The following is a 22,896-nucleotide window of genomic DNA, read 5'->3' as shown; positions in this document are numbered from 1 at the left end:
TAAAAATAGTTCGATTCTGTTTAATATGTTTGTTGTTTGTGTATATCCACACTCCACATCCACATGATATGCATTAACAATAAGGTTAGCAACTGTGTACCTTAGAATAAGGTGTCGACATGAGTAAATTCATTTTAACTCGTAGGCTTGGACCTGTATTAACCGTCTTCATTTTAAAAATAAAAGGCCTTTAATTATTATAACGTTAAAATTAACTATTCTAGCTTTTTTTATGTTTTGAATGATTGTACATGTGCCCTAGAATAATTATGAAGTTGGGTTCAGTTTCGGAAAGCCTATAATACAATTATTATTTTCAATTTTGTGTTGACAATTATGATAATAGATCAACATTTTTCAATAGGAACATACACTATGTAACTATGTGACGTGATTCGGGACATACATTTGATGATATCTATTGACGAACGAAACTTTATACACACGACACTAATCAAAGTATATAAAAATTTGTTAAGAATTACCAACTGTAGAGGGCGCTACTGACAATAATGCTTAGCAACCATGACAGTTATCACGTGACCCATGTAAACATTGACGACTAAAAACTGTGCGGCGCATGTGAACAAAACACACATTTTTATTTATTTGGGGAGGAGGGTGTCAATAATGTCTGTACTTTCCGCCGACTCCTAGTAAAATACATGTAGGGGATTCAGACAGGGAGTAGCCTGTTATTTGTTAGTTCTCAGCAGGGTAAAAGAGTTTCTGTAAGCGATTAGGTAAGACATTAAAAGTTACAAGTAAATTAGGTAGGCTAGGCCCTAGGCCCAGGAGGGCCGGCTTATTATCCATAGCCTAGCCAGGCCTAACTAGCTAGGCCCTCTATCCTGTTAGACTCTAGGCCTATAGGCTAGCCAACCTGGTTAACTAGCTACTTGGCTTGCCTAGGCCCTTCTAAGTCTAGGCCATAGTCTATCCACAGAGGCCTCTCTATTTAGACATTTTCTACAGTAATAATCTTGTTAATTTTCTTGAAACATATCCGTGCGTATTCATCATTTAATTAATTATTATTATTATTAATTAATTGATTCTCATTAGCCTAGTAGGACCAGGTTCATCATGTTTGATAAGGTATTCCCACCAGCCGACTCTGCTGGTCTAAGCATTCGACCAGCTTCAACCGGTGTGTTCTTTACTCCTCGTGAAATCTTGAAGACTGCTCAAAGTATGCGTCGACCAAGTAATCAGAAGTTACATCTTGATCCAGTCAGTAGAAGCTGGTCTGCAGGTAAGACATAATTATAGACCTATTTGCCATGGTTCATTTTGGTAAATCGTCTTACACAGACGAGTGGTAACGGTAAGTGGAAAACCGTGCATCTTGTCCCACATATAATTTATATCTATCCTGATCAGAAACCGCCTCCTCCACTTCGCGTTTTGTGTAAATGGTCATAAGGAATAACATATTACGGCTCATCTGTTATATTGGCCTTTAGACTATTTTATTTGTTTAAATGGGATCGCTGTGTAGTTTGTAGGAGTAATTCATTCTGCCGTTATAATATATTGTTTTTTTTATACCATATTTAATGAGGGTGATCCATCCAGCAATTGCTGATCATTAGGGACCCTCAGAGGTTCACAAGACAAACATATACACAAGATGCTCTACATAAACAAAGTCTTATTACAAGTCTTTGGGAGTGGAGTTGTAATTTTGTCCTTAGAAAAAATCCTGACATGTGACGGGACTTGAACCCAGGACCTTTGGAGTAGTAGCCAAGCATCATAACCACCAAGCCACAACTCCACTCTGATTGATAACATTGAAAATTAACACATGTTTACATTCTTTTAGGATCATCCGCAGGCTCATCCTCAACTTCTGTTATAGTTAATAGGAACCTAAGCATCATTGAAGTTGAGCAACTCTTAAGGGACAAAGCTTTGCGTCACTACCATGATCTTAAACAAGTAAGTACACACGCTTTAAAAACTATCTCATTTATTTAGCAATGGAATTTTTTCTATAATTGTAATAAGACACTTCACAAAAAAACGAAACAAATACATTCATTGTCTTTCTGTTATCTGATTATTTTAATGTTTTGTATGCCTTTTAGTTAAAAAAATGTATGTTCTTATGTCTTAATACTTTAATCCTAAAATATGTATTTTTCATCTTGTGTAGGCTTTTCAAAACTATGATATTGATCATAGCTTGACGATCACGCGTGGAGAGCTACGACGGGTGCTTGACAACTTTTGTTTTCCATTAACAACTGAGCAGTTTGACGGTATTATGGCCAAGGTAGCGAGTAATGCCAACGGAACTATTAACTACTGCGATTTCCTAGATAGGTTTGCTGGAAGGTCAGATGGCTCAAAAGAGTCATGGAAGATGGCGTCAGGTCATAGGTAGGATATTAAAATTCAATTTATTAGACTTTTTTATTTTGGATGCATAATGGTTGCTAAGGACATGTGTTGTCATGAATGATCTTATTGATTTTACATTTAATTATTTTTAGACTCTTTTTATTGTCATTTCCGGCAGCTGTATGTACATCAGCTGTTTTTGATTTCTGTATTCAGCATTTGAGATGTCATTGAGAATCATTAAAAAGTTTCAAAACAATTCAATAAAAAATCATTTTAAATATTCAATTTATCAACAGATTTAGTGGAATTTACCTCATTTATGTATATAATTGTGTTATTGTTATAATTTATGTAAAAAAAGTATTTTGTTGCTAAAATTATTAATTCATTTATGTTACATACTTCAGGTACAGCTACACACAATCACCACATGACATGGGAGTCGATGTACTTGAGCGTCAGTTGCGTGAAAGAATTGCAGCTAATATGAAGAATGTTCTAAGAGCATTACGACTGTTTGATTATAATCGCGACGGTCGTATTCAGCAACATGAGATGCGGAAAGTTCTTGAGAATTACTGTCTACGAATGTCTGACAGTCAGTTTGACAGGTAAATGCATTTTCCAGAATGTTTTATATTTTAATAGCAAATACCCCTGCCCAGGGTTGTTACAAATGTAGTTTACAAACCTAACTAGTACAATTCCAGTCTTTTTGATACCCATTCTACCAGCCGCCTGTTACTCAAATATATGTGATATGGTCTTAAGCAGTCTGAAAAACCCAATACATTTACCAGCAACAAACACAAAATCTAGAATGGGAAATGGAGCTAGTGCTAATTGTCCATGTACCCAGGTACTGACAAAACTGTGCTAATGTATTATTGGGGTAAATTAATTAAAAAGGAAAAATTGTTCATGTTAGGTTGTGGGCTCGGTATGATTTTCATCATTCTGGAATTATAAACTACTATGAGTTTTTGAGAAGACTCGGTATCAACGTTGAAAGAAGGAAGAAAACAATGCCAGACGGAGCAAAGGTCGGACTGGGCTTTACTGAGAAACAGAATCTTCGTCAGAAAGAAACAGAAAAACTGGCAGTGATTAACAGAACAGATGATATGGTTAAAGGAATGAACTTTGGACAGATTGAAGCAGAATTAAGGAAACGGGTAAGTACTTCTTTTAAAGAAACCAAATTAAATTGATAACTAGATAAAATTGCAAGAGGGCAAAGCTCCAACACACTAATGAGATGGGACTGCGAATCTAAATGACACCAAATTGAAGTCTATACAGTCATGTTACAACAAATACTGTTAATAGTCCCTTAAGTTGGATATCTTGTACGTGGACAGACAGAAAAGGAAACAAGCAGGGATCAAAATATAACCTCTTATTTTTGTTTTCATTTCCAGAGACTTTATTTCAATAATATTTTCTATTAATACATATTTTAAATGTAATGCTTACAGTACGCAACATCCACAAAAACAGTTTTGTTAACATATTAAAGCATCCTCTTAAATTTTAATATAAATATTTAATGGCTCTTTTCAAATATAATATAATACAATAATAATATAACAAAAACACTTTTTTTGGTTTGTTGCAGATGAAAGAGAATTACGTAAACTTAAAGAAAGCATTCATGGCGTTTGACAGCAAACAAGATGGTTACATCTACCTAGAGGATTTGAAGTCAGTGCTTGTGCATTTTACATTACCAATGTCGGACCAACTATTCTCACAGTTAATGGACAGGTCAGTGTGCATCATTTTATTCTTAGTCTTTAAAACTGCTCTAAATATTTCTTGAAGGTTGACATGGTGAATAACTCCTAAAAAGGGGAGAAGATCTTGGTAATGTTTGTTGTTATACTACAAACACCTACAAGAGTAATGCTGTAAAGTTAAGGCATGCTTTCCTTTTGTGATATGTTAAAAGGTTGAAAGCTTATGTAGTTTATGTAGTACTGTTTGTGTTTTAAATCAATTCATTTATTTGTCCAATAGGAAATTAGTATGCTCGTCAACAATAAGCACATCAAGATATAACATTGCTTATAGAAATAGTTTATACAGTAAGAAGCCAACATCATACTGAAGTTAAACTTTCAGGCTCTTATGTTGGCTTCTACACACCCTACAATTTATTAGTTGTATTGTTTGACTGACAGGCCCTAACATTGATGCTAACTGTACATTTATTTCAGGTGTGGATTCAAAGCATCCCACAAAGTTCCATGGGAACATTTTCTAGAAAAATTCCAAAATCCAAGAATTGAAGGAAACGGACAAACTTTGCCAATTAAGTGCAACCACAAGTGAGTAACGATCACCGATACTAGATTGTTCAATTTTTTTAAAACATTGTATTTTTTATTTTATTTTGTTTGATTTTCAACCTTGCAGAGTGAATCCAATTCGGGAAGCAGAGTATGATGTTGAAATGAAGGACCTCCTTAAGATGCTTCACAAACATGTTACAACCAGATATACTTCAATAAAGGATGCATTCCTGGTCTTTGATTATGTAAGTAAACACATCACACTGTTCAAGGCTGTAGCGAGAAGTTAAAAACAGACGAGGCAAAGATGCTTTAAATATAATTATTGATATAAAACTTGACGATCTGTGCTGGGGAATTGGAGTGGGTGGTGACAATGAAAATTTCAGACAAGGCGAGCACCTCGTCTACCTCATGTTGGCTACGTCCCTGCTCTTATCTCATGCAATAGTTTAACAAGGCGAGCACCTCGTCTACCTCATGTTGGCTACGTCCCTGCTCTTATCTCATGCAATAGTTTAACAAGGCGAGCACCTCGTCTACCTCATGTTGGCTACGTCCCTGCTCTTATCTCATGCAATAGTTTAACAAGGCGAGCACCTCGTCTACCTCATGTTGGCTACGTCCCTGCTCTTATCTCATGCAATAGTTTAACAAGGCGAGCACCTCGTCTACCTCATGTTGGCTACGTCCCTGCTCTTATCTCATGCAATAGTTTAACAAGGCGAGCACCTCGTCTACCTCATGTTGGCTACGTCCCTGCTCTTATCTCATGCAATAGTTTAACAAGGCGAGCACCTCGTCTACCTCATGTTGGCTACGTCCCTGCTCTTATCTCATGCAATAGTTTAGCAAGGCGAGCACCTCGTCTACCTCATGTTGGCTACGTCCCTGCTCTTATCTCATGCAATAGTTTAACAAGGCGAGCACCTCGTCTACCTCATGTTGGCTACGTCCCTGCTCTTATCTCATGCAATAGTTTAACAAGGCGAGCACCTCGTCTACCTCATGTTGGCTACGTCCCTGCTGTTATCTCATGCAATAGTTTAACAAGGCGAGCACCTCGTCTACCTCATGTTGGCTACGTCCCTGCTCTTATCTCATGCAATAGTTTAACAAGGCGAGCACCTCGTCTACCTCATGTTGGCTACGTCCCTGCTCTTATCTCATGCAATAGTTTAACAAGGCGAGCACCTCGTCTACCTCATGTTGGCTACGTCCCTGCTCTTATCTCATGCAATAGTTTAACAAGGCGAGCACCTCGTCTACCTCATGTTGGCTACGTCCCTGCTCTTATCTCATGCAATAGTTTAACAAGGCGAGCACCTCGTCTACCTCATGTTGGCTACGTCCCTGCTCTTATCTCATGCAATAGTTTAACAAGGCGAGCACCTCGTCTACCTCATGTTGGCTACGTCCCTGCTCTTATCTCATGCAATAGTTTAACAAGGCGAGCACCTCGTCTACCTCATGTTGGCTACGTCCCTGCTCTTATCTCATGCAATAGTTTAACAAGGCGAGCACCTCGTCTACCTCATGTTGGCTACGTCCCTGCTCTTATCTCATGCAATAGTTTAACAAGGCGAGCACCTCGTCTACCTCATGTTGGCTACGTCCCTGCTCTTATCTCATGCAATAGTTTAACAAGGCGAGCACCTCGTCTACCTCATGTTGGCTACGTCCCTGCTGCTTATCTCATGCAATAGTTTAACAAGGCGAGCACCTCGTCTACCTCATGTTGGCTACGTCCCTGCTCTTATCTCATGCAATAGTTTAACAAGGCGAGCACCTCGTCTACCTCATGTTGGCTACGTCCCTGCTCTTATCTCATGCAATAGTTTAACAAGGCGAGCACCTCGTCTACCTCATGTTGGCTACGTCCCTGCTCTTATCTCATGCAATAGTTTAACAAGGCGAGCACCTCGTCTACCTCATGTTGGCTACGTCCCTGCTCTTATCTCATGCAATAGTTTAACAAGGCGAGCACCTCGTCTACCTCATGTTGGCTACGTCCCTGCTCTTATCTCATGCAATAGTTTAACAAGGCGAGCACCTCGTCTACCTCATGTTGGCTACGTCCCTGCTCTTATCTCATGCAATAGTTTAACAAGGCGAGCACCTCGTCTACCTCATGTTGGCTACGTCCCTGCTCTTATCTCATGCAATAGTTTAACAAGGCGAGCACCTCGTCTACCTCATGTTGGCTACGTCCCTGCTCTTATCTCATGCAATAGTTTAACAAGGCGAGCACCTCGTCTACCTCATGTTGGCTACGTCCCTGCTCTTATCTCATGCAATAGTTTAACAAGGCGAGCACCTCGTCTACCTCATGTTGGCTACGTCCCTGCTCTTATCTCATGCAATAGTTTAACAAGGCGAGCACCTCGTCTACCTCATGTTGGCTACGTCCCTGCTCTTATCTCATGCAATAGTTTAACAAGGCGAGCACCTCGTCTACCTCATGTTGGCTACGTCCCTGCTCTTATCTCATGCAATAGTTTAACAAGGCGAGCACCTCGTCTACCTCATGTTGGCTACGTCCCTGCTCTTATCTCATGCAATAGTTTAACAAGGCGAGCACCTCGTCTACCTCATGTTGGCTACGTCCCTGCTCTTATCTCATGCAATAGTTTAACAAGGCGAGCACCTCGTCTACCTCATGTTGGCTACGTCCCTGCTCTTATCTCATGCAATAGTTTAACAAGGCGAGCACCTCGTCTACCTCATGTTGGCTACGTCCCTGCTCTTATCTCATGCAATAGTTTAACAAGGCGAGCACCTCGTCTACCTCATGTTGGCTACGTCCCTGCTCTTATCTCATGCAATAGTTTAACAAGGCGAGCACCTCGTCTACCTCATGTTGGCTACGTCCCTGCTCTTATCTCATGCAATAGTTTAACAAGGCGAGCACCTCGTCTACCTCATGTTGGCTACGTCCCTGCTCTTATCTCATGCAATAGTTTAACAAGGCGAGCACCTCGTCTACCTCATGTTGGCTACGTCCCTGCTCTTATCTCATGCAATAGTTTAACAAGGCGAGCACCTCGTCTACCTCATGTTGGCTACGTCCCTGCTCTTATCTCATGCAATAGTTTAACAAGGCGAGCACCTCGTCTACCTCATGTTGGCTACGTCCCTGCTCTTATCTCATGCAATAGTTTAACAAGGCGAGCACCTCGTCTACCTCATGTTGGCTACGTCCCTGCTCTTATCTCATGCAATAGTTTAACAAGGCGAGCACCTCGTCTACCTCATGTTGGCTACGTCCCTGCTCTTATCTCATGCAATAGTTTAACAAGGCGAGCACCTCGTCTACCTCATGTTGGCTACGTCCCTGCTCTTATCTCATGCAATAGTTTAACAAGGCGAGCACCTCGTCTACCTCATGTTGGCTACGTCCCTGCTCTTATCTCATGCAATAGTTTAACAAGGCGAGCACCTCGTCTACCTCATGTTGGCTACGTCCCTGCTCTTATCTCATGCAATAGTTTAACAAGGCGAGCACCTCGTCTACCTCATGTTGGCTACGTCCCTGCTCTTATCTCATGCAATAGTTTAACAAGGCGAGCACCTCGTCTACCTCATGTTGGCTACGTCCCTGCTCTTATCTCATGCAATAGTTTAACAAGGCGAGCACCTCGTCTACCTCATGTTGGCTACGTCCCTGCTCTTATCTCATGCAATAGTTTAACAAGGCGAGCACCTCGTCTACCTCATGTTGGCTACGTCCCTGCTCTTATCTCATGCAATAGTTTAACAAGGCGAGCACCTCGTCTACCTCATGTTGGCTACGTCCCTGCTCTTATCTCATGCAATAGTTTAACAAGGCGAGCACCTCGTCTACCTCATGTTGGCTACGTCCCTGCTCTTATCTCATGCAATAGTTTAACAAGGCGAGCACCTCGTCTACCTCATGTTGGCTACGTCCCTGCTCTTATCTCATGCAATAGTTTAACAAGGCGAGCACCTCGTCTACCTCATGTTGGCTACGTCCCTGCTCTTATCTCATGCAATAGTTTAACAAGGCGAGCACCTCGTCTACCTCATGTTGGCTACGTCCCTGCTCTTATCTCATGCAATAGTTTAACAAGGCGAGCACCTCGTCTACCTCATGTTGGCTACGTCCCTGCTCTTATCTCATGCAATAGTTTAACAAGGCGAGCACCTCGTCTACCTCATGTTGGCTACGTCCCTGCTCTTATCTCATGCAATAGTTTAACAAGGCGAGCACCTCGTCTACCTCATGTTGGCTACGTCCCTGCTCTTATCTCATGCAATAGTTTAACAAGGCGAGCACCTCGTCTACCTCATGTTGGCTACGTCCCTGCTCTTATCTCATGCAATAGTTTAACAAGGCGAGCACCTCGTCTACCTCATGTTGGCTACGTCCCTGCTCTTATCTCATGCAATAGTTTAACAAGGCGAGCACCTCGTCTACCTCATGTTGGCTACGTCCCTGCTCTTATCTCATGCAATAGTTTAACAAGGCGAGCACCTCGTCTACCTCATGTTGGCTACGTCCCTGCTCTTATCTCATGCAATAGTTTAACAAGGCGAGCACCTCGTCTACCTCATGTTGGCTACGTCCCTGCTCTTATCTCATGCAATAGTTTAACAAGGCGAGCACCTCGTCTACCTCATGTTGGCTACGTCCCTGCTCTTATCTCATGCAATAGTTTAACAAGGCGAGCACCTCGTCTACCTCATGTTGGCTACGTCCCTGCTCTTATCTCATGCAATAGTTTAACAAGGCGAGCACCTCGTCTACCTCATGTTGGCTACGTCCCTGCTCTTATCTCATGCAATAGTTTAACAAGGCGAGCACCTCGTCTACCTCATGTTGGCTACGTCCCTGCTCTTATCTCATGCAATAGTTTAACAAGGCGAGCACCTCGTCTACCTCATGTTGGCTACGTCCCTGCTCTTATCTCATGCAATAGTTTAACAAGGCGAGCACCTCGTCTACCTCATGTTGGCTACGTCCCTGCTCTTATCTCATGCAATAGTTTAACAAGGCGAGCACCTCGTCTACCTCATGTTGGCTACGTCCCTGCTCTTATCTCATGCAATAGTTTAACAAGGCGAGCACCTCGTCTACCTCATGTTGGCTACGTCCCTGCTCTTATCTCATGCAATAGTTTAACAAGGCGAGCACCTCGTCTACCTCATGTTGGCTACGTCCCTGCTCTTATCTCATGCAATAGTTTAACAAGGCGAGCACCTCGTCTACCTCATGTTGGCTACGTCCCTGCTCTTATCTCATGCAATAGTTTAACAAGGCGAGCACCTCGTCTACCTCATGTTGGCTACGTCCCTGCTCTTATCTCATGCAATAGTTTAACAAGGCGAGCACCTCGTCTACCTCATGTTGGCTACGTCCCTGCTCTTATCTCATGCAATAGTTTAACAAGGCGAGCACCTCGTCTACCTCATGTTGGCTACGTCCCTGCTCTTATCTCATGCAATAGTTTAACAAGGCGAGCACCTCGTCTACCTCATGTTGGCTACGTCCCTGCTCTTATCTCATGCAATAGTTTAACAAGGCGAGCACCTCGTCTACCTCATGTTGGCTACGTCCCTGCTCTTATCTCATGCAATAGTTTAACAAGGCGAGCACCTCGTCTACCTCATGTTGGCTACGTCCCTGCTCTTATCTCATGCAATAGTTTAACAAGGCGAGCACCTCGTCTACCTCATGTTGGCTACGTCCCTGCTCTTATCTCATGCAATAGTTTAACAAGGCGAGCACCTCGTCTACCTCATGTTGGCTACGTCCCTGCTCTTATCTCATGCAATAGTTTAACAAGGCGAGCACCTCGTCTACCTCATGTTGGCTACGTCCCTGCTCTTATCTCATGCAATAGTTTAACAAGGCGAGCACCTCGTCTACCTCATGTTGGCTACGTCCCTGCTCTTATCTCATGCAATAGTTTAACAAGGCGAGCACCTCGTCTACCTCATGTTGGCTACGTCCCTGCTCTTATCTCATGCAATAGTTTAACAAGGCGAGCACCTCGTCTACCTCATGTTGGCTACGTCCCTGCTCTTATCTCATGCAATAGTTTAACAAGGCGAGCACCTCGTCTACCTCATGTTGGCTACGTCCCTGCTCTTATCTCATGCAATAGTTTAACAAGGCGAGCACCTCGTCTACCTCATGTTGGCTACGTCCCTGCTCTTATCTCATGCAATAGTTTAACAAGGCGAGCACCTCGTCTACCTCATGTTGGCTACGTCCCTGCTCTTATCTCATGCAATAGTTTAACAAGGCGAGCACCTCGTCTACCTCATGTTGGCTACGTCCCTGCTCTTATCTCATGCAATAGTTTAACAAGGCGAGCACCTCGTCTACCTCATGTTGGCTACGTCCCTGCTCTTATCTCATGCAATAGTTTAACAAGGCGAGCACCTCGTCTACCTCATGTTGGCTACGTCCCTGCTCTTATCTCATGCAATAGTTTAACAAGGCGAGCACCTCGTCTACCTCATGTTGGCTACGTCCCTGCTCTTATCTCATGCAATAGTTTAACAAGGCGAGCACCTCGTCTACCTCATGTTGGCTACGTCCCTGCTCTTATCTCATGCAATAGTTTAACAAGGCGAGCACCTCGTCTACCTCATGTTGGCTACGTCCCTGCTCTTATCTCATGCAATAGTTTAACAAGGCGAGCACCTCGTCTACCTCATGTTGGCTACGTCCCTGCTCTTATCTCATGCAATAGTTTAACAAGGCGAGCACCTCGTCTACCTCATGTTGGCTACGTCCCTGCTCTTATCTCATGCAATAGTTTAACAAGGCGAGCACCTCGTCTACCTCATGTTGGCTACGTCCCTGCTCTTATCTCATGCAATAGTTTAACAAGGCGAGCACCTCGTCTACCTCATGTTGGCTACGTCCCTGCTCTTATCTCATGCAATAGTTTAACAAGGCGAGCACCTCGTCTACCTCATGTTGGCTACGTCCCTGCTCTTATCTCATGCAATAGTTTAACAAGGCGAGCACCTCGTCTACCTCATGTTGGCTACGTCCCTGCTCTTATCTCATGCAATAGTTTAACAAGGCGAGCACCTCGTCTACCTCATGTTGGCTACGTCCCTGCTCTTATCTCATGCAATAGTTTAACAAGGCGAGCACCTCGTCTACCTCATGTTGGCTACGTCCCTGCTCTTATCTCATGCAATAGTTTAACAAGGCGAGCACCTCGTCTACCTCATGTTGGCTACGTCCCTGCTCTTATCTCATGCAATAGTTTAACAAGGCGAGCACCTCGTCTACCTCATGTTGGCTACGTCCCTGCTCTTATCTCATGCAATAGTTTAACAAGGCGAGCACCTCGTCTACCTCATGTTGGCTACGTCCCTGCTCTTATCTCATGCAATAGTTTAACAAGGCGAGCACCTCGTCTACCTCATGTTGGCTACGTCCCTGCTCTTATCTCATGCAATAGTTTAACAAGGCGAGCACCTCGTCTACCTCATGTTGGCTACGTCCCTGCTCTTATCTCATGCAATAGTTTAACAAGGCGAGCACCTCGTCTACCTCATGTTGGCTACGTCCCTGCTCTTATCTCATGCAATAGTTTAACAAGGCGAGCACCTCGTCTACCTCATGTTGGCTACGTCCCTGCTGTTATCTCATGCAATAGTTTAACAAGGCGAGCACCTCGTCTACCTCATGTTGGCTACGTCCCTGCTCTTATCTCATGCAATAGTTTAACAAGGCGAGCACCTCGTCTACCTCATGTTGGCTACGTCCCTGCTCTTATCTCATGCAATAGTTTAACAAGGCGAGCACCTCGTCTACCTCATGTTGGCTACGTCCCTGCTCTTATCTCATGCAATAGTTTAACAAGGCGAGCACCTCGTCTACCTCATGTTGGCTACGTCCCTGCTCTTATCTCATGCAATAGTTTAGCAGTTTAACCATCCAATGGATGAATTCAGACAAGGCGAGCACCTCGTCTACCTCATGTTGGCTACGTCCCTGCTCTTATCTCATGCAATAGTTTAGCAGTTTAACCATCCAATGGATGAATTCAGACAAGGCGAGCACCTTGTCTACCTCATGTTGGCTACGTCCCTGCTCTTATCTCATGCAATAGTTTAGCAGTTTAACCATCCAATGGATGAATTCATGATGACTTCTCTGCCACTTAATTGTGAAATTGGTTTAAAAATGTGCTGTTCTAAAAAACTGAAAGAGAAATGTAAAGTTTGCAGAGTTAGTTATAATATTTATTACAATTTTGTTGTAGAACCGAGATGGTAAAGTTAGTAGGAAGGAATTTCAGAAGGTTCTGGAGAAGTTCACAATTAGTTTAAATGAGAAAGAGTTGCATGCTCTTATGAATCTTCTGGATGCAGATGGCAGGAACTCAATCCACTACCATCGATTCTTAGACCTCTTTGAAGTCAGAGAAACAGAGGTAAATAATATTTTTATTGAAATAAAAAACTAGACACACTGGAAAGTGGAATATTTTTGAAAATTGTTTGTTATTAAATTCATTCTTGAAACTGAACTATTTAGGCCAGCTTCAATGTATACATATACATAGAGGATGCATAGTGTAAACTAATATGCACCCTTAAAAAAAAAAGAATAAATAATGAAAATAAAAAAAAGAAAATGAGTAAAAAAAACCTTAAGATTATATAATTAAGTTTGAAAATAAAAGCAGTATACAAATATTAAATAACAAAGTAGGAGAGCAGACATGATTACTTTTCAACTTTTTGTAATAAAGGAGGGTCATAAGTGGTTAAACTCGGCTCATCGGTACAACAGTGATCCAGCCCCTGCTACTCTTGCATGGAGCACATTAGAAGAAATCCTGAAGGAAAAGATCGTGGAATATTGGAAACCTTTGAGTGCCGCATTCCGAGGCATGGATCCGGATGAAACCGGTTATATAACAAAACGGAACTTGCGCAAATTGTTGAATAGACATGTCATGACACTCTCGAATGACCATCTTGAAAGGTGAGCGAGTAATAGATATCATACAATGAACTAAAAAACTGTACATACTAAAGAATACAACAAAAAATCATGAAAACAATTAATATATAGTATTCTAAAAGTATTTATTCTACCCTAATAAATAAGTTTATTTCAATTTGAAAAAATATTGCGTGGTAGTTGCTTTCATGTTTAAAGCTATATCTACACTATCAAACTTTATGTGACAAAGAAATGTGATGTGCCCATTATTATTATATGGACATGATTATGTCATATCACTAGCATATTTGGGTTATCACCACCATATTTGGTCACATCAAACTTTGTCAAACTAGTTTGATAGTGTACACAGAGCTTATTACCCATTATTTGTCACATTATGTCACATGATTTGAAGTACATGTATTGACGTAAACCATTGTTACATTTTACAGTTTATGGAACCGTTGTGAGGAGGGAAGTGATGGTAAAATTCTGTTAGCACAGTTCTTAGACGCACTTGATGTTGATGTCTCCCCCGGAGATGTCGTTGGCACCAGTACACAAATTCATGTTCTCAGTGATCTCAATGAACAGCAAAGGCAAGCTGACTTAGATATGCGTCTTTATCAAGTCCAAGTAAACGCCCTCAATCAGACCAACCAAATGTCTGCTGATACCGTCATCATGAAGTTGAAAGATCGAATGTCACAGAAATCTTCACATATACGACAGAACTTTTTAAGATACTGTAAAAACAAAAAAGGAAAACTACACAAAAAGGAACTCAGAGAGGTTTGTATTACGTTTAGAAATTTGAAATCTTGACTATAAATTGATACTGTGCTTAAATTAAAATAAAATTACATTAAAACATGGCTTCAGACATTAAAAACAATCTCTTTTGTCATTTTATTTTAGGTGTTGGAGAGTTTTGGAATGTATATGTTAGATGATCAGTTTCAAATTCTCTGTGACCGCCTTGGTATTTCCAAAATACCTCTAAGTTATACAGACTTCATAGAGCTCTTTGAAGATCCACGTGTGAATGGGCCTGGTTTAGAAATACAGCACTCCTCTAACCACCAGTACATTGATTTACCAATACAAAAAATGACAGCAGATCAAGTTGGATCTAAGCTTCTCAGTAAGCTTAGAGAAACCTATGGGGTAGGTAACAAGCTATTACGTATTTTTAGTTAGTTGAGAAAGTAATTAGTAAAGTAAATTCTAATGCAATCAATGACTAGATGTTTTTAAATTATATTTTTGCGTTTCTTGTACACTGTATTGTTAAAAAAAACAAATAATATTGTTTACTTTACAGAGTTTAAGAGACGCTTTTTACAAACTGGATGACGATCATGATGGATTGATAGGTCGTGACGATTTCAACCGAATTATGGGTACCATGATGTTTGTCATTTCTGATCAAGAATTTGTATCCCTCATGTCACGGATTGGTATTAGTAGACGAACTAAACTCAACTACCGTCAGTTCTTAGATAAGTTTGAACTTGTGGACACAGAAGAGGGTCACAAATGGCTGGATTCGGACCACAGGTAAGGAGGGAAATTGGGCTTTTGTTGCTGCTTAATGATTACATCATTCGTGTAGGCTGAATTTATTTATTCATTGCAATCATAATATACTTTGATTGAAGTTGAAAAAAGTCTATAAAACAATTAAATACTATTCGAAATATGCAACAACCAAACAAAAAATAGAAAATGTTATGAGTATTAGTTTTATGGAGATCAAATCAAAAAATTATAGTAAAACAGCCAGAAAGAAGAGAAAACTATTTATAATTGGAGATATAAAAAGGAGTACAGGATCATAAAAAAATAGGCTGAATATTTTATAGTTTTTATTATTAAAAATCAAATATTTTACTTTGATTCCAGATATAACCAAACTCTAGCCCCAGCCAAGTTAATAGCGGAAGAGGTACACCAGATCCTGGTGGCTAAAGCAGAGAGACAATATCATGATTTGGCAAAGGCTTTCAGATCAATCGATAAGAACAGCAACGGTGTCATCACGCGGAAAGAACTCCGCGACCTTCTCTACACTTTCTTGATAACCATGACCAAGGATGAATTTAGTCGTCTTTGGAAGAGGTTAGAATTACTTTATTTTGTTGGTGATAAATTGGTGGTAATTTGTATACCATTGTATCATTTAAGTTATACAGACTTCATAGAGCTCTTTGAAGATCCACATGTGAATGGGTCTCCTCTAACCACCGGTACATTGATTTATCATTGTATCATTTAATAAATACCGATCAAAGATTGTTTTGGTGAACTATGTGATAAACATGATATTACACAAACATTCTTGATATTACAGTTTACCTAGGGTGCATCAAACAATGTATAGTCTCCCCTCTGTCTAGTGTAAAATTTGGATGCCCACCAAATTGAAAATTATGCATGTAACTTTCTCAACTTTAGGTATGATCCTCAAGACAAAGGCTATATTGATCACCAATACTTTCTAAAGATGATGGGACAAGCATTCGCTCCTGGAGACGGTGAGGGTGTCAGCAAGAGAATTGTAGACAACTCTCAGGCAAATCTAGAACTACATCATGATGACCAGCAGCAAAAGCAGTAAGTTTTTATGGCAATCATTTTGAAACATTTGAGGACTTCAACTGCAATTATTACTGCAGTTAATTATGGTGAAAGTGACAAAAAAATGTGATGTGCCCATATTATATAGATGTCATATCACTACCATATTTAAGCATATCACTACCATATTTGGGCACATCATACTTTTTTTTGTCAACCTATTTTGATAGTGTAGACAGAGCTTTAGATTGATTATAAACCCCAAAGCACACCCATCCAACCCACCTTTACCCTACTCAGTAGAAAGTACTAGTTTGGTTTTTACTCATTTTCATTGCCTTATACTTTTAAACCAACTATTAATTACGTTGTAAATTCTTAATTTCAGAATGAATATCACACTAAACCAGGCTCAGAATGCAACATTTATCTCTGCTGACCAGCTAGAGCAAGGCTTAAAAGACCGTTTTAGAGATCGTTACAGCTCCTTTCAAGAAGCCTTCAATGCCATTGACACTGGCAACACTGGGAAGATCTCCATCAAAGATCTTCAGAAGGTGCTTCTTGAACATAACTATTTAGTCACTGATGACATTCTGATGGAGTTTTTGCAGAGGTAATTTTATATTCAAATTGTTCTCGTTTATTTATTTGTTTATTGTTAAGATATCAACTTGTCTTAGGCAATCCCACCTCAAGATTTTTATCTTTTTTTTTTATTCTGCCTCCATCCATTTTTTTACATTTCAATTTGTACTATCTTTATTTTTGTTTTTTTTTGTATTTTGGAAGAAAATAAATATGTTTTTAAATTGAAATCACAATAGAAAGTGTCACTTTTTAAAAGGCATTTCTTCCAATGAAAAGTTCCAGAAAACATAGAAACGTAACATGTTATTATATTCCTCTTTTTCATTTACTTTTTATTTGGAGGTTTTTATGCTTTTTTGTAGAATTGGATTGATGTCAGGCAGCAATATGTTAAACTACACCGAATTCTTGGATGCTTTTGATGAGGCTCGGGAATTGAAATACCGACAGAAGAATCATCCAGTGGTCCGACCAGAAACCTTCTCCCAACTTCCACCAGATAAAGCTGTCAAAAAGATCAAGTTAATGGTTATGGAGAATCTAGGTGTCTTGATGGCTGTGAGTTTCTCTATTTCAACAGTTATTTAGCAATTTGCTTTGTATGAAAAATTCTCATCTGATCATATTTATTTTGAATCAAAATCAGATAAAATTTAAAACATAATAACACTGGATTAATTGTTTACTTCTGTCACAAGCTTTTAGATATTGCTAATCCTAAAATTATTTTAATTTCCAATATTAATTCCCAAATTATCATAAATAACAATTCAACTATATGACTTGTTTTTTTCTTCAGGCATTTGGTGCATTTGATCGTGAAAAGCGAGGGCGTGTTGATGCCTCCCAATTCCGTCGAATTCTTGATAATTTTTGTTTCAAACTGACTAATAAACAATTCAAAGCTTTGATGGCCCAGCTCAAAGTGAATCAAGATCTCACAATCAATTATCAAGCTTTTCTGGAAGACTTTAATACTAGTGAACAAGATGTAAGTTAAAGTTTTTATAGAGAAGCATATCTTTTACTAATGGTGTTTTGATTTGTACCATATTTGGTACCAGTATGTTACTGTAAGTAAGTTAAGCTTGGATCCCACTTAGACGCAACAAAAAGTATGTAGTATCGCAAGTAATTTAGCCAATCATGATACGATGGATCGTCTAAACTGTCACTTGTGTTGTGCCTTTTATTGCCACTCCCTGACCCCACCACTAAAATAGAAAGTTCACGTTCACCCATGTTTAAATAAGTGTCATGTGGGTTTTAAGTCTATCTTTTATTTTTACAAGGATCTATTTTAGACTTTTATATATATATCGCATCTCATCTTCATCTATTGTTATTTTTTTTAATTTCAAATTTTCCCATTCTTACATATTTCAATGATTGTTTTTTCAGCTTGCACAGAATTGGTTTGAATCATTACAAAAACAAGAAAAGAAAAAAACATTGTCCCCTCAAGAAATCAACCTGCTTGATATTCAGAGAGAACTGAAGGAAGCTGTTGCAGGTCGCCAAGACATGTTTATGGAACGTTTCACTAGTTTAGACTATGCTAACATTGGAGTGGTCACCAGGGACGACTTCAAAAATGTTATTAACGAACTTGCATTTAGACTCAATGATTCACAGGTAGGTCAAAAGGTCAATATTTAATTGGCATGTCAAGAAGACTTTGAACTAATATTTACTGTTTATTAAGCTCTGTCTACACTATCAAACTTTATGTGACAACAAAATGTGATGTGCCCATATAAGGATACGATGACATCATATCACTACCATATTTGGGCATACTGTATCACTACCATATATGGGAACATCACACTAGTTTGATAGTTTAGAGCTTTATATGAACAATCAGTAAATAGGTAAAACAGATTCATCAACAAATAAATCAATGTAAACTTACGTCTCAAGTCAGTTTTGTTGAGCTACTCAGCGTGACTTCTTCAGTTGGTATGCTGATGTTATACTGACGAATATCACAACATGCTTGTTTTCTGGTATCGTCTTTCATATTCATATTTGATTGGATGATAGTTGGTGCAAGCCTTCATACTCTGTTTTGTTTGCCCATTGTTGTTTTCTTTTTTTTTAGTAAATACCTATAATTTTTATTACATATAAGTACATAATGCTCTATATAGTAGATGTAAACAGTTGATGCACATTTAATTTCAAGTGAATATTTTACTTATAACTTGTTGATAATAATTTCAGTTTGATCTTCTCTGGAGTACAGTTGAAGTAAATGAATTTGGAAACATGAATTACAGAAAGTTTGTTAGGGATTATTCTGAATTGGAAATATCCGAAGAGTTAGATGACGTGTTGCATCCTCTAGATAATGGGTTTAATCTGCCAGCTAGAAGACTGTACAGTAGACAGGTATTATGTTTGACACATTCTAGGCCATACAATGTAATTGTACAACATTTTTTTTGGCAGCCAATTGTTAATACAAAAGTTCATAATGCATCCAACAGCAACACATTCTAGGCCATACAATGTAATTGTAGAACATTTTTTGTGGCAGCCAATTGTTAATACAAAAGTTCATACGCATCCAACAGCAAGCTACTCGCCAATGAATTACAGGATAGATAAGCTATATTTATAATTCAACATGCTTATAAACTAAGTCTTATTTGAGGTTTAAAAATTGTGAGTTACAACCCTAGCACTAGTTCAGGATTGAACCCTGGACCTTATTAACCAAGCCACAGCTTTACACAAACCAATGTACAGTAGATTTATCTTTATAGATTTGAAATGAAATTTAAGTTGATTCTGTAGCAACAGGGGATAGAACCCTGCCACAAACTTTAAATATTTACATAAAAAGTGTAAGTGTATCAACTTTTATAATAGTAACAATTTACATTTTGTTCTTTTATTTACAGTCGCAGAGCTCCTTGTCTAGCAGAGCAGGAACGGTTACACCAATGGTAAATGCAGAAAACATTGAACATAAACTGAAACATAAGATATTTAAATATTGGCAGAAAATTAGAAGTCAGTGCCGTTCTAAGGACCCGGATGATACAGGGTTTATTGATATTTATGATTTTAAAGGTAACAAATCTAATTACACTTCTATAAATGATTACCAAATTCTGATGCAAAGAAAAAACATAGATAAAGTTGGTAGTTGGACTATAGTAGTGATACCATGTCAATGCATCCACATTAATCCACTACAGAGGTTGGTTAGCAGTACACTGAGATACTACATATCAATACTACTTTACTATACTACTACTTTCAATTACTACTAGTACATTAGTGAATTGTGTATGCCAGAACCACAAAAATATATTAGCAGCAAATCCATGCACATTTGTTAATACAATTGATGTAACTTTCACAATTTTAGAAATTATTGAAGACTTGAATTTGGTAATATCATCAGAAGATTTCAGAGATCTTATGGCAAAATATGACATAAAAGAAAATGGAAAGTAAGTATATGGAAGAGGTTGTTACATTTTCCATTTTGTGATTAGAAAACACGATGTTATCACCAAGGCGTAAAGTTGTAATCATGCCATTGAAGGAGTGAATTTAAAACATTTCAAAATGCTGTGGTCATTTTTCATTTGTTCATACATATAGTTTGATATATGAAATAAAAAAAAATAAAAAAAATAAGGCAAGCCATTTTGATTCTATATTTCGAATGTAATATATACTATTTAATTGTATTTTTATTTTTTTCAGATTTAGTTATAATTCCTTTTTGAGAAACTTTGTCCTGAACATGAACCCAGCTACAAATGCAAGTGGAGATAGGAATTTGACTTCTCGCCAACGAATCCATAAATCTCGTCTTCCAGTAAGTAAACATTGCAAGATTGTCCTTTCTGTTCATTTACAAAGTTGTCATTCAGTCATCCTTCTGTTCATCCATCCAATGTTTTCCATCCATCAATAGTATCCATCCATCCATTTATCCAACCAATATTATTCATCCAATATTATCCATTCATTTATTGTTATTCATCCATTCAATGTTGTCCATCCAATCATTAATAATTGTTCCTACCTATTTTGTTATTATCATTGTTGTCATTATGAGCATTTATATAATTATTTTAATTACAGATGACGCCTGGTACAGCAAGTAGTGACATGCTTGATCTAATGCTCCGTGTTGGAGAACGAGTTGTACAAGACTGGAAGAGGATGCGACGAGTGTTTCGTGGGTTGGATGCAACAGCCGAGGGTTACATCACTACAAATCAGTTTAGGGACGTCTTGCGTCAATTCATGGTGAACCTTACTGAGGACGAGTTCTTCCATTTGATGACGTACTACGATAAAAATCTAGAGGGCAGAATTTCTTACAATGATTTCTTACGTGCATACCTCAAATAAAAACCACAAATTTGTCAATATATTTGAATGAAAGAATGAGCGGAAATGAAAACTTTTAAATTTATTTGTCAATAAATTCAACAATTCATGAATTTTGTGAAATTAATTATATATCATTTTTATTATTTCATAATAAATATTGTATGTTTAATAATAAGTTTGGTTTAAAATCATGATAAGTGATTATGCCGCTGTACAATATAGTAATAGTTTTATATTGGTAATGATAGTTTAAGATATGTACAGTATATTGCTATAAAATGGATTTGTGTTTTTTAATATCAATGTTGTGGAATTGTTCAGGGTGATTATGTTTGATATTAATCGGAAGGAGAAGAAGTTTCTCCACGTCTTTGGTGCTGGGTTTAAATAATAACTATTTCAGATAAAATGCTGGCTACTAATGTAGTGCTATGGTTACTGTACAGTAGTTACAATCATATTTTGTATCCCACCTTTTCTTTAAACTTTTTAATATCATTAACATTTCCTTATCTAATTCATATTTCTCATGTATATTTAATTATTCATTCAAATTGAATATAGCACAGGCGTGCAGTTTTCATCTCCTTTCTATTACTACGATACTACTACTTTGAAAATGTTTTTATCAGCTCCATCTGTACTTCTTTTGTTGAATTTATATTGAATTTAAACAACAGCTACTATAGCTTTTTGATTCCAATTGTCATTAATGTGTAAACCAGGCAAGTATAAAACCTCCCTGGTTTCTTTGTACTGTTTTGTAACTGTTTTGAATAACTGTATTGTCATTGCTTTATAAAGACTAAAATCATGCAAGGTTACAAGTGGTATTAAAAACGTAAACCATGTACTAACCATGAGTGCAGATACATAATGTAAGCTTAAAGAAAACAACTAAATTTGTGTATTTATAGAATGTTATTGTTTTAACTTGTTTCTTAACTGTAAATAAAAGTCTTTAATTCCAAACCTAAATAGTGCTATAAATATTATATAAAAATACTTCCACCTTATATTTTTACAATGTATGACATACCTGTATATGCTAAATTTAATCTAGAAATTCATCTTTTGATTCTACCAGTATTTAGAACAATATAATTTGCAGTGTTCATATTACAATGTATTTTTCTATTTTAACAACATGTATCATGTATAATGCAACAATCAATTGATAATACAATGTTATACAATATTCATGATGTATGACTTAGTTTGTATGTAAGTTAACAGTGTCGACTTGGATTATATATTAGTTTAAATCAATGGCAGGGTGGTACATGTTTTTAATAATAAATAAAACATTAAAAGACTACCAAAAAACTGGCAAACCAAGGTTATGATCAAGACCTGTGAAAATCCTGTTGTTTTGAATTGCAGAGATTCGTCTCCTCCTCGCAAACTTGAATACTGGCGTATAGACATTTTTCCTATGACTGGAATACAAGTGTAGACTAGGCCCATCCAAGTTTCCCCTTGCTGGTAAGATAACTTCACCACTTCATTTTTTTGGGGCCGGCCCTTTAAAATCTTGCATGCCACCACTCGCCATCATTTATCATTCATTCATCGTTTAAATTCCCCTTTTTCATTTCACTACTCCTGAAAAAAATATAAATCAACTGAAAACTACAATTAATTCTAGAAAGTCTTATCTAATAAGATAATTGTTTTGCTAGTCAATGCATTCATTGTTTTGTCTATATACTATAATTATAACTAATTATCTATTGAATGAATTGTCAAAAAGTATTGTCATTTATA

The 22,896-nt window shown here is 38.2% G+C and overlaps 1 protein-coding gene across 1 annotated transcript; it reads left to right on the top strand.

Moving 5' to 3' along the window:
• The first annotated feature begins 637 nt into the window (after positions 1-637).
• Positions 638-22,329, top strand: LOC144836438 (EF-hand calcium-binding domain-containing protein 6-like). The gene is made up of 25 exons (XM_078691581.1): positions 638-743; positions 1,066-1,255; positions 1,829-1,944; positions 2,162-2,388; positions 2,760-2,963; positions 3,281-3,527; positions 3,971-4,119; positions 4,572-4,682; positions 4,771-4,891; positions 12,902-13,072; positions 13,394-13,629; positions 14,046-14,385; positions 14,512-14,760; positions 14,918-15,153; positions 15,499-15,714; positions 16,051-16,209; positions 16,562-16,789; positions 17,127-17,322; positions 17,564-17,755; positions 18,166-18,399; positions 18,991-19,158; positions 19,674-19,845; positions 20,147-20,231; positions 20,491-20,605; positions 20,875-22,329. Exons 2-25 carry the CDS (start codon positions 1,087-1,089, stop codon positions 21,145-21,147), a joined length of 4,614 nt encoding a protein of 1,537 aa, XP_078547707.1. The 5' UTR covers positions 638-743; positions 1,066-1,086; the 3' UTR covers positions 21,148-22,329.
• Positions 22,330-22,896: the final 567 nt, after the last annotated feature.

This window comes from Antedon bifida, chromosome 1, assembly GCF_963402885.1.
Source record: "Antedon bifida chromosome 1, ecAntBifi1.1, whole genome shotgun sequence".
NCBI classification, from domain to species: Eukaryota; Metazoa; Echinodermata; class Crinoidea; order Comatulida; family Antedonidae; genus Antedon; species Antedon bifida.
This window is presented reverse-complemented; position numbering and strand designations above follow the sequence as displayed.